The following is a 13,592-nucleotide window of genomic DNA, read 5'->3' on the forward strand; positions in this document are numbered from 1 at the left end:
CCAACACAAAGTTCTTTGGTGGCATCATATAGATCGATTCATCAATGTCACCATTGAGAAACACCGTCTTTACATCCATCTTATGAAATTCAAGATCGAAATGTGCCACCAATGCCATTATAGTCCTGAAAGAGTCGTTTGAAGAAATTGGAGAGAAAGTTTTTTATAGTCGATACCTTTTTTTTGTGTAAAGCCTTTTGTGATAAGACGGGCCTTGTACCTTTCCATACTGTCTTTTGAATCCCTCTTGGTCTTAAATATCTATTTGCAATCAATAGGTTTTGCATCTTCTAGCAATGGGACAAGATTTCACACGTCATTGTTTTGATAGACTTAATCTCCTCATTCATGGCATCAATCCACTTTTGAGAGTTAGAACTTTCCATGGCTTGACAGAAGTTGATCAAATCATCTTCCATCACTCCAATGTCATCCTCATGTTCTTGGAGAAATACAATGTAATCATCTAGCACTGCACTTTTCCTTTCTCTAGTGGATCTCCTTGATGTCATAGGTTCTTGAGGTGGTAGAGTTTGTTCTTCTGAAACAATTTCTTGAATGGGAGGTTCTCCTACATTGTCTTGATCTGTTGTGTCTTGAACAAAGTCAGGAATAGGATTCTGATCAATGCCAATAACACCTGTGGAAATATCAACATATTCCCCTTCAAAGACAATATCTATCTGTACCCCCCCCCCCGCAAACTCGACATCCTCAAAGAATCGAGCATTTCCCTACTCGAAAATCGACTTAGTTGTGGGTCATTAAACTTGTACCCCCTGGATCTTTCAGAGTATCCAATAAAATAGCAACTCACCGTCCTTAAGTCCAGTTTCTTTTCATTAGGCCTATAAGGTATTGCTTCAACTGGACATCCCCAAATGTGCAAGTACTTTAAACTAGGCTTTTTGCCTATCCAAAGTTCATAAGGGGTTTTGGTAGTCGCTTTAGTTGGAACCTTATTAAGGATATATGCTGCAGTCTTAAACACTTCTCCCCAGAGTGATACGGGTAAGGTAGAATGACAAATCATACTTCTCACCATGTCCTTGAGCATTCTGTTTCATCTTTCAACAACACCATTCATAGTGGGCGAACCCGACATAGTGTACTATAGGACGATTTCGTATTCCTTTAAGAACTTAGCAAACAGTCCTGGACGTTGTTCACCTGAACCGTCATATCTGCCATAATACTCACCACCATGATTAGATCTGACGTTTTTTATCCTTTTGTTGAGTTGGTTCTCAACTTCAGCCTTATAATTTTTTAACACATCCAGCGACTGTGACTTTACATGAATGAGATATATATAGCCATATCTAGAAAAATTGTCTATGAACATTAAAAAATATTGTTGACCATTCCAAACAACCATAAGGAATGGCCCACAAATATCCATATGTATAAATTCTAAGACGTCCAAAGTCCTATTGGCTTCAAATCTCCTTTTATTGGTTTGTTTCCCCTTTATACAGTTAACACAAACATCAAAATTTGTAAAATCTAAGGGGTTTAGATTTCGTCTAACACAAGTCTCTCTATTCTCCATCTGGAGATATAACATAATCTCTTGTGCCATAACACAGCCGAATTCTCATTGGTATACCTCATGTACTTAATTATAGGGATTCATTAAATGTATCAATTAAATTAATATTATCGTAACCTAGTAAAGAACTAGAACCAACTAGTTTTGAATCATGAAACAAACTAAATTTTCCATTCCCGAATGAACAAGAATAACCATATTTGTCCAAAGTAGAAATAGAAATCAAATTTTTTCTAAAAGACAGTACAATAAACGTCTCATTAAGATTCAAATAAAATCTAGTCTTTAATAATAAATGAAATTTTCCTATTACCTCAACTTTAACCATCTTACCATCACCCACATAGATGTATCTTTCACCATCACCTAGTTTTCAGCAACTCAGGCAACCCTGTATCGACACACTGATGTGAGTTGTTGTACCATAATCTATCTACCACGTGTGTCTAGGTACCGAAGTTAAATTAACCTCAGAATAAACCAAATTAAGAAACATACCTTTCCTAACACGCCATAAGTGATAATTGGTGCAATGCTTCTTCTTATGCCCTTCAGCACCATAGAAGAAACAACCAATACCATCGGTTCATCCGATTTCTTTTCAGGTGCCGTATCTACAGCTTCCTTATCCTTTTTTCCTTTTATTTCCCTTATCCTTGTCCTTAGAAGTTGAGGCCAGGTGAACACTATCTGCCTTATCTTGATTCAACCTCTCCTCTTCCTGAACATAGTGTAAGATGAGCTCATTCAAAGACCAAGTCTCTTTTTGACAATTGTAACTCACCTTAAACTGGTTAAACTGTGTCGGAAGAGAAATCAAAACCAGATGCACCAAAAAGTCCTCAGAGAGTTCTAGCTTAAGTGCTTTTAGCTTGGAAGCAAGATGAGACATCTCCATGATGTACTCCCTAATATTGCCTTCACCCTTATATCTCATTGAGATTAGACTTATCAAAAGCGTACCTATTTTAGCCTTTTCATTCTTGACAAACCTCTTTTCAATGTCCATAAGGAACTCCTTAGTCGTAGTGATGTTATTAGACATTGTGCCCCTGAATGTTGTCGGAATGGCTTTTTCATGATCATCATACACATGCGATTTGATTTCTCCCACCTTTCCACATCCCTATTTTCATCAGAGGTACTCTTATCAGTAAGAGTTGTAGGAGAACCAACCCTTAACGCAAGGTCGAGATCCATGACTCTAAGAACTATCAGGAGGTTCTCTTGCCATGACTTGAAATTAGTGTCATTTAGCATAGGAATAGAGTTGATGTTGGTAGTAATATTAGCAAAATTAGTCATAGCTGAATCTAGATAACAACCACCAAACAAAACAAGCTCACATAAGCCTCAAAACAAAAATAATTATAAATTCAAATAAAGGTAAATCTCATCTCAAGATACCGGGCACTCCATTAATATGTTGTCTTTGGACAAAAATATTAACATATAAGTGATATCTTGATGTAGTAATCAAACACTGACAATAAGAACATGTTGAACAATAAATCTTCCTTTGAGCCGATTTATTGTTCACATGTAAAACCGAATAATCATCATGCATTTATTACCACAGGTGCACATGCAATTCTGTTCAATATCAACCTTCCTTTGGGCAGGTCAATATTCATATAAGTTACATGCACGCAACCATTTATATTTCAAAACAAATTAATTTCCACAAGAGAGATCACTTTGGTGACATGTTGTTTTAATTAATTCATCTCAAAATATATATAAACATACCTATATTTGAATTTAATTGAAACTTAATCACAAAAAAAAAAAACTGATTTTGATCAAATGAATATATATAAAATTTGAGTCCGAAAGCATAAATAGGGAAACAAGAACAATAAAAAAAATTTCCCAAAAAAAAAATCTAAATCCAAAAGGCAATGATCTAAAAGCCTTAATATTCAATATATATAAAAAATTTGATCCAAAACATTGATATATATATATATATATACAGCAAAATTCCAAAAAACCAAAACCTAATTTAGGAAGAAAATTGGATTCTCAATGACTTAACATGGAGATTGCTCTGATACCACTTGATAGAAAACAAGGTTGAAACCTTACTTTTAAAAAAAACTAATTTATCAAAGATCCTCCATGTCAAATCACCAAGATAATGAAAGACGAATATACGGAAGCGTAACTGAATCCATAGCGACCAATTACTCTTTAGAGCCAAGCGGTTGGCCTTCCAGATCAACACGATTTTCTTAGAAAATCCTTTTATGCTTTCTCTTTGCTCTCTCTCTCTCTCTCTCTCTCTCTGATGATGGGAAGTCAGAAAGAATGGAATAGAATGTGTGATTTGGGGACCATAACTGCTATAGATATAGATAACTAACCCCTGTTGTCCTTTGGTATTTCTATTTTAGCCTATCATAAAAATAGAAATTATCCTTAAGTCTCTACACATTAAAGGCCCATATCCTAATAGATACATTAAAGCCCAAATTACTTGAACCTTAGTAGATCACTTTTAAAACAGGCTTAACCTTATATAACAGTCCACAACACATAATTATTCACATATAAGCCCAATATTAAATTAAGGATCCAACACCCAATTCTTAAACTCTTCTTGAATTAAACCCCTTCTTGCATGAACTCCCGAGAAAAGCTAACTCGGCTCTTCATTTTGATTCAACTCATTTAACTCCACGAGCAACTCTTTCTTCTTCAATTCCACTTTTCCAAACTCCAACTTATTCCACTCCTTGTGTTTTTTCTTAATGACTTTCAATTTCTTCCTAAACAGCTCCCTTGGCCAACCATCGAAACTTAACTCTGATCACCAACCTTCAATCAGCTCCTTGAAATTCCAATGTGACAACCACATATTCTCAAACCTTAAGGGAGTTGGTCATGTGAAACTCAAACCCACCTTTAGTAACATTGGTAATGGTTCGAAGCTGGGATATAAACTTTCTCCTAACTAACTTCTAGAAACTGCTCCTCCCATTGTGATGAAATCAAGAATCTATACAACTTCTTTAAAATTGGATTAGCTTGGTGGACAAGTGAAGTGCTTACCACCCAATGGAAAATCCACTAACCCATTTTCCTACATGAACTTTCCAAAGTTTATCATCTTAGAAGAAATTCTAAAGCCCCCAAACCTTTCATAAGTGAATCTAATCATATTAAAATCTCTTTCGAGGCACCAAGGCTTATCCCAATAAGCGTTAACATAATTTAACTCCTCCCACAACTACTTCCTTTCCCAATCTTTGGATGGTCCATAAACACCTGAAAACACCCACTGGAAGTTATTATTAACACACCCTCACGTGATAGTGGTTGAAAATGCACCACAAAGCGTCTCTTCAACTTCAATGCTTTTTTTATCCTGCATTAAAATGATACCCCAAGCAGAACCAATCATCGAAAGAAACCACCACCCTAACTCCTTGAAGCCCCACAATTTTTTAATCACTTCATCATCCACAACCTCCAACTTTGACTCTTGCAATGTGACTTTCTACGGTTTAATACCCTAAACCATATTTTTTACCACAACCTTTTTCTTATTAGCATTTCATTCCCTTATATTCCAAGATGATAAACTAAACAACTTTGAAAACTAATTTTTCATTCCCTGATCTCCCACAAGAAAAGTCTTTAATGGAAACTTCGCTTGACTTTTTCCAGATCAACCACCTCCTTTATCAACCTTAGCTTCTTCTTCCGAACAGTAGAACTATTAAAACTTAGTTCCTCCATATTCTTTGTCCCATTTATATTCCATCCCAAAGGAGTGGAAAAAATTGAATTGTGGGAGATTTTTCAAATATCCCATTCCCCGATATTCGTGTTATAATTAATGCAACTCACCGATCTTATTCTCTGATGATCCTCTGAATTTTCGATCATCTTCTCTAGCGAACCTTCCTTTTTTGGATTGTCTTCTTCATTCACATTTATCTTAAAAGACACCGATGTAATGCCAACTAAAGAACCTTCAACGATCAACTTAGTACTTAATGAAAATTGTATAGCAAAAAGAAAATAAGAATACTATAGTTATGTGTGGCTTGTGTTTTGGGTTTGAGTGGGAAATGCCTCCCTATTTATAAAGTGAGCTCATTAACGAGGGTAGTAAACGCAATTGTAACCATCCACCTATGTTATTTAGAATTTATGAAAAATAAAAGCCCATGATGATTTGATGATAATGAAGACTCATTCCGCATAGTTATTGTAACCTATATGAGAAATAACTTTAAATATGTAATGACTCAAACTAAGTGATTGTTTAGTTTCTCGAGTTGACTTAACCAAATTATGTGTTTGCAACTCTTTTAAGCACCGTGTGTATTTTACCTTGGTGGTAGAGCATGTTGTAATGACTTTTTCTACTTTGGTAGTTTTATGATGACTAGTTATAATACTTTGATATGATAATACTTAGGTAGTTTTACACAATTCCATTAGTGTATCAATCTCCTTAGAATAATTTTCAAAAGTATGAAGAAGAGTAGTAGTAACAACTAGTAAGTAAGAACATGAGAAAAAGAAACAACAATACCATCAACTACTTAGTAGGAGAAGCATAAGTAAGAGTAACATCAACTACTTAGTAAGAGAAGAAGCAATAGCATCAATGACCAAGCAAAAGCAAGAGAAGGAAAAGAAATAGTAGCATTGATTATTGAGCAAGAGTAGGAGAAGAAGCAGTAGTAGTTGTGTTGTTAGTAAAACTTGGTCAAATCACTTTAAGTATTTGAGAGAAGGATCGGCTTCGTAGGGGGAAACCAAACCACCTGTAGATTGGAGAAAGAGGGGTTGGATCCCAAGGAAGTTGAATCATCTGTGGATTGGAGATAGAGGAGTCGATTCCTGTAGGAAGACCAAACCACTTAGATGTACCATGATGAAGGGTTGGCCATGGGGTAGAGCCTCCTAGAAAAATCATGATGAGGGTTCAACCATAATAGCCGAACCACCTTGAGAAAATAAATAGACCCACTTTGAGGGAGCAAGAGACATGTCGACCAAGGTAGTCAAACCACTTAGAGAGAATAATAAAAGGGGGTCGACCAAAGAAGCCAATCTACCTATATTTTTTAACCGGGTTTACGAGGATTATAACATATCAAATTGCCTTGATTTAGTAATTGTGTTAATCCCTAGCAAGGGGGATGTTTGTGGTTCACTACAATTCCCCTTCTTAAGACCTTAAATCTTGAAGATATCCAAGATTCTAAGAATAATTTTCATTATAATAAATGGTAAGCTTAGCATTTTGTTATCCTTTGGGTTGAAAGTTGCCCTAAAGCAACCTGTTTGAGATGAAGCTTGAATCTTTGATCGTTGACTTGTCGTCAACCCATTGAGGTTGGAGCTTCCTTAATGCAACATGATTAATGTAAAGCATTGGCTCTTAGTCATAGACTTGCGTCATGTCAACTCTTCAAATTGGGGGTTGCTCCCATGTAACTTAGTTAAGAGTGGAACTCAAATTCATGATCGTAGACTAAGCATCATATCGACTCTTTGAGTTGGGTTGGGAGTCAACAGTTTCATACCACTCAGTTTAGAGCAAGAGCTCTTAGTCATAGACTCATCAGACCTTGACTTGACCTCGGTCCAACCTCCCAAACCCTAATTTGCACCTAATTAAAATAGACAAAAATATTCTTTTGGTACTTATCTAAATATAGACTTAGAAGTTCAAATTCCATAGAAAACCTAATATATCCTCCTTTTTGGTGATTGACTTTGACACGTACTTCGAGAAAAAAAAACTCAAAACTATAAAAAGTAAAATTATCCATAAATTTTCATCTCCTAAAATTTAGAAAACTTGAAATTTTGTATAAAATTTAATTATAAACAACTTTTATTCTTTTCCCAACAAGCAATTCGATGTCTTAATGTCCAAAAATGCAAATTATTGTGATCAAAATGACGATTACCTCCCTAATGTACAAAACTCTTATTTTTCCACCGTTCAGGGTTAGGAATCCAACCCAACACTCTAGTACCAAAATACAACCTAACCTTAACATTTAAAGAAAAAAAATTAAATTTACCGAAATAGTTTTGTGGTAGAAATTACCATTTTGTCCCTAGTGAGAAATGAAGAATAATTATACAAAAAAGGGTAATTCGGACTTACCAAATTTCTCAAAACCCCTATTAAAACTATATTTGTTTTCTCTGAAACCCCTATTTACTTTTAGGGTATTACAAAAACATCATTCATATTTCTCCAAAAAATTTGACTCTTTTGTAAAATTTTATCGACTTTTATACGAACTAATCATTGCATTGAACCCCAACAAAGTTACTATGGGTGTTTTACCGAGAAAATCATGTATTTTTACAAAATAATTAGCCCATATAGTTGAACCATAGTTTCAAATATCTTCCGAGATAAAGATGGCTTGCCTAAGTCATCTCAGTATAGTTAAGGAACGAAATGGATATGCAACATGAATCAGACCACACATTGTCTCATGTGAAAAATGAGTTGACTTGAGTAATATTTTGAAAATTTGAATCAAATTAGTAAAATTCAACCAAACCAACCGAGATTTCTTTTTTTTTTTTTATTAACTAAATATTTTAGAATTTAATCTAAATAAAAATATGATCTTGTAAAAAAAAATATATTCTAATATATCTTATCTTATATATAAGATAAAAATTGGAGTTCACTCACATACCTACATCACATGCATCCTCTTTGGGGTTAACAGGATAAAAGAGGAAAGATAATAAAGTTTGAGGGGTATTATTGAAAAAGAGGAGAGAGAAGAGGAAAGATAATAGAGTTAGAGAATTATTATTGAAAAATGGTGGAGGAAAAGCAATAAAGTTAGGGGTATTCTTGGAAGGTAACGAGAAAAGAAAATAAAGATATCCTCGAGGTACTTATGGGGGGATATAGAATAAGACGAATAAAAGGGAAATTGTTGTGTTTTTTTTTTTTTTCGAAAAGTATAATATATTGAAGAAAGAATGGAGAACAAAGTATAAAGAGGCCTTACAAAGAGTAGCAAAGCAAGACAAACTAAAACATCAATGATTACATAAGGAGTTCCATCTAAAAATAAAATCATCAAAAGCAAATCCCGCAAAATCTATGTTCTATTTTAACCAAAGGTATAAATTGCCCAAGATCTCCAAGAAACCTGCATAAAAGCTTCTAATCTTACACTTGAACACCCAGTAATTTCTCTTGTTCTAAACCCCTCCAAACAATAGTCGATGGAAGCATATCCCACAGGATTTTTTTTTTTTTTTGGAATGGAAAGTATTACTAGTCCACTCTACTAACAATGAGGAAAACTTACGAGGAAAGACCCAATTAATACATAATAGACCAAGGAAAGTTGATAAAATATTATGAGAGAAGGAACAATGAATTAAGATATGATCAATAGTTTCCCCATCCCTCAAGCAAAGGGGACAGTAATTGGGGGTGATCCAACATCGATCAATCAAATTATCCATTGTGAGAATCCTACCAAGCGAAGCCAACCAAACAAAAAAATGAGATTTTAGAGGGAACTGACTTGGACCAAATGATGGGCCCGATGAGGATCGCTCAGCAAAAGGGATGAGCCACTCATGGAAGGACCTGATAGAGAATTTTGAATCCTTAGCCCTCGTCCATTATCACTTATCATGTTCGATTTCGTTAAGATGAACCAAATGCAGAAAATCAAGGAAAAATGTCACCTCATTTAGCTCCTAATCATTAAAGTTTCTCATGAACCCCAAATCTCAAATAGAACTAGAACCGTTGTGAATCAAACACTACTATATGGAACGATTCTTCTTAATAGAACATGCGTACAATAACGAAAATTGAGTTGCCAGAGGCGATGTGTCGCACCATCTATCCTCCCAAAATCTAACTGTGTCCCCTATACTCGCTTTGAATCTAATCCCTCTCTCAAAATCCTCGCTCACTTTAAGAACCCCTCTCCAAACACTACACCCATAAGAGTCTTTAGCCTCATTGCTATATCACCCTAGTTTTCTCTCCCCGTACTTGGTCATAATAACCTTCCTCCAAAGACTACCCCTCCATGCCAAACCACCAAAGTCATTTTCCTAAAAACATTCTATTAGCTAATCTAAGCCCCCTTATCCCCAGTCCCCCATTCTTCTTGGGCCTACAAATCACCTTCCATTTGACCAAGTGATACTTCCTCCTACCACTCTTATCGTTCCACAAAAAGTTCTTCATGAACCTTTCCAATCTAATTTCGATAGACCTCGGAAGTGTGAACAGAAAGAGAAAGTAAGTTGGGATACTTGTCAATGTGTTTTTGATCAAGGTAACTTTCCCTCATTTCAAAAGATAATTAGCCTTCCACATACTCAACCTTTTCTCCAATCTCTCCATCACACCGTCTCAAATTTTGATATTATTGTAGGGTGCTTCCAACTGTAATCCCAAATGAGACGTGGGTAAAATATTATGCCCACAACCCAAAGTTGCGGCCATCAAGTGAATATCATCCACATCACCTACCCCGAAAAGCTTACTCTTATGCAAATTAATATGTAATCCTGACATAGCCTCAAAACAGCATAGTAAAACGCAAAGCACCCTCACTTTGTCCTTTGAATGATCCAAAAAAACTATTGTGTCATCTGCAAATTGTAAGTGAGAAATTAGAGGTCCATCGTTAAATTAAATGTTCTTCTAAACAATCTACCCAGGGCTTCAACTATAATAAGAAACAAGAATAGAGATAATGGGTCCCCTTGCCTTAACCCTCTCGAACCCCTGAAAAAGTCAATCAAACTACCGTTGACCATAATCGAATAAGACACTGTCGTGACACATTTCATAATCCAACTAATCCACATTGTACCAAAGCTCATCCTCTCCATCATATATTCTGAGAATTCCCAACTCACATGGTCATACACCTGTTGTAAGTTTATTTTCATTATCATTCCCTCTTTCTTATTCTTATTCTTAGAATCAAGACATTCATTGGCCATCAAAACACCATCCAGGATTTGTCTACCTCTAATAAAGGCCCCTTGCTCTTCATAAATAATACTAGGGAGAACAGTTTTCAACCACAAAACTAGCACTTTAAATATAAGTTTGTACACCGAGCTCACCAACTAATGGGTCTAAAATCTTCTAGTTTATCCACCCTGATTTTCTTGGCTATCATTGCCACAAAAGTGTTGTTAAGGCTATAGTTCAGGCACGTTTTATCTTGCAATTCCTTGATGACTTTCATGAAGTCTTCCGAAACGAAATTGTTGTGTTTTATTATATAGACTAGAGTTCATATTTGGGGTTAAAAGGGTAAAAATGGAAAGATAATAAAGTTGTATAGATATTATTGGAAAAGGAATAGACAAGTAAGGGCAATAAAGTTAGAGGGGTATTATCGAAGGAAAATAAAATTGGAGAGGTGCTTTTAAAAATATAGAGTCAAAGATAAAAGAGAATAAAATTGAAAAGGTATTCTTGGAAAGGGAAGAAGAGAAAAGATAATAGAGTAAAAAAGTTATCATCAAGATTTGTAAGAAAATTAAATCTCAACCCCAACTTATAGGGGAAGATAACCATTGGAAAGCGAATGCTAATGTCTAAGACATCATGGGACTTTAACATTTTCAACCACATCTTCTTTTTAATAATACTCCTGCTCATTTTGTTTTTTAATGAAAAAGATAATGGTATATTTTGTCTTTTTCATAATAAATATTTGTTTACCTAATAAATGTTTATTTTTCACATAGTAAATGTTAAGGTCATTTTAGTCTTTGGATTCAAATGTCTTGTTTGTAGTAAATGCTTTGACAATCAATGCCAACAATTCTTCTATAAGAATAATGATAATCTGAGACCCCCACGTGACATACACCACTAACGTGGTATGTGCTAGAACCATAGACTTTTTTATTGGGATATGCAACTACACATATTTATGGGGATGTGCAATTGTGTATCCTGAGGAAAATCTATGGTTCTAGCACATTCCATGTTTGAGGTGTATAGAAGAGTATGCCACATGGGGGTGTCAAACATCACGACTCCTATAAATATGTCTATAAGATTTTTTTATATTTATAATAATGTTATTGTACAAAGACCTACATACTCTTGAGTCTCTCGCTTTCTTCACTAAAAGACAAAATGAGAAAGTATATATTGGTTTGGGATCTATTGACTCATGAGAAAACACATGATCCCAGCTATTTAGATGCAATATCTAATAGTTGAGATTAATGCGTATCTTGATAACAAATATCTTGAAGATAATTATCCCAAGAATAAATGTCAACCATTGGGTTTGGTGTTTAAATGGTTTGGATCATTATTTTTTTCATGAATCATTCTTCATGAATCAAGGAATCATGACCCGTATATATTATTGAAAGTAAATGTGGTGGAGAATACTAACATCCCCACAAGGACATGGGCGTTGGCATTCCCCACAAGGTCGCACCCTAGTAATTCATGACAAAATACATGATTTTAACTATGTAAACATGAAATCCGACAGTCGAGATTAACATGAATCTAGATAAAACAAATCTCGAGGATAAATCTCAACCATTGTATTTTATGTTAACATGGCCAAAAACTAATATATATATATATATATATATAAGGTTGGGATCCAATGACAATCCTTATTTGACAATTATAATTGACAACCATCATTCTACATAAATTAGAGGATGTAAAATAGCTTGATTTTTTGTGAGTCCCATCAAAAGTGATATACAAGTTGAAGAATTATGGACTGTTAATTTTTACCGTAAACTTGTAAATCACTTTTGATGGGGATTAGAAGTCCTAGAATGGGCTGATATTTGGTGAGGATGATCTATAACCGATAGAGATCATCCTCACAAAAAACAGGTATAGATCATCCTTACAAAAAATCAGCCTATTTTGTATCCTCTAATCCATGGAGAATGATGATTGGCAATTACAATTGTCAAAGAAGGATTAACCAAATTATGACCCATGACCCATATATTGTGAAATAATTGAAAATCGACTTAAATGGTTGTCTTGTTCTATTCCATGAACAAGAAAAGACGTAGAATTGCGATTTTAAATCATGAGCTGATTTGTGCACACATGCGACGGTACAACATATACCCATTTAAAATAAGAATAATGTGGAAGTGGCCTCAATTCACACTTTGTTGATGGGAAGGTTTACGAAACCATAGATGTTTGTCATCAAGATACAAGTGAAGCATCTATGGTTCTGTGCGCACCTCCACATCAGCAAAGTGTGAATTGAGGATAATCTTAATGTGACTCCAGCACACCTATACCGTGCTGACATGGAGACCATAGATGTTTTGCACCCATGTTTATGATTCTATGCACTGCTCGACATCAGTATAGTGTCCTACGTAGTGGTGTAATAAGTCACTTTAGCATTTTCCATAAATAAATGTTAAAATTGATATATGACTAGTTAAATAATTCAAAAACATGGCTGACACAGTACGTTTGGCCTCATAAATGACCATCGTGTTACTTCTCCTTTCTATGTTGGGTAGTTTAATGACCATGTTCTTATTAGCAATTGAAACTTTTCTTTGCCCTCCATTTTAAAGTTATAAAACAGCAACAGTTATCTTCTTTTCACTTAAAAGTGATAAAAGTGTTTTTATTTTTATTTTGTGTGTAAATGATTGAAATCTCCAACCAATATAAATATCATTTTCATTTTTTTTTTCTCTTCAAATGTATGAACTGAGGAACGATTTGAAAAAAAAAAAAAAAAATTGGTGTCCCATTCCAATAACAATATACAGTCTCTGTCACGTTTTTATTGGAAATAAAACATTGGGATGCATGCCGTATAGAAATGCGACTTGGTTAGGAGTTCAAAGTTTCTTAAACTCCCACCAAAACACGACGCATAGACACATAGAATAAGAATAGGGCACTGACACCATCCTGAATCGTGATTAAAAGAATAGAAAAACCTAAAGACATCAAAGTTTGTCCCTTACAGGTCCGCCCTGTGAAAAAATGAAAAACATCCAAGCTCTCCAC

General features: G+C 34.8%; 1 protein-coding gene across 1 annotated transcript; it reads right to left on the bottom strand.

The window, feature by feature from the left end:
- Positions 1–2,177: 2,177 nt before the first annotated feature.
- LOC147393300 (uncharacterized) lies at positions 2,178–2,857 on the bottom strand. The gene is made up of 3 exons (XM_086455102.1): positions 2,667–2,857; positions 2,337–2,604; positions 2,178–2,273 (listed from the first exon to the last, which is right to left on the bottom strand). The coding sequence occupies exons 1-3, from the start codon at positions 2,855–2,857 to the stop codon at positions 2,178–2,180; spliced, it is 555 nt and encodes a 184-aa protein (XP_086311228.1).
- Between the last annotated feature and the right edge of the window lie 10,735 nt (positions 2,858–13,592).

This window comes from Akebia trifoliata, chromosome 10, assembly GCF_017979445.1.
Source record: "Akebia trifoliata isolate Shusen 1 chromosome 10, ASM1797944v1, whole genome shotgun sequence".
NCBI classification, from domain to species: domain Eukaryota; kingdom Viridiplantae; phylum Streptophyta; class Magnoliopsida; order Ranunculales; family Lardizabalaceae; genus Akebia; species Akebia trifoliata.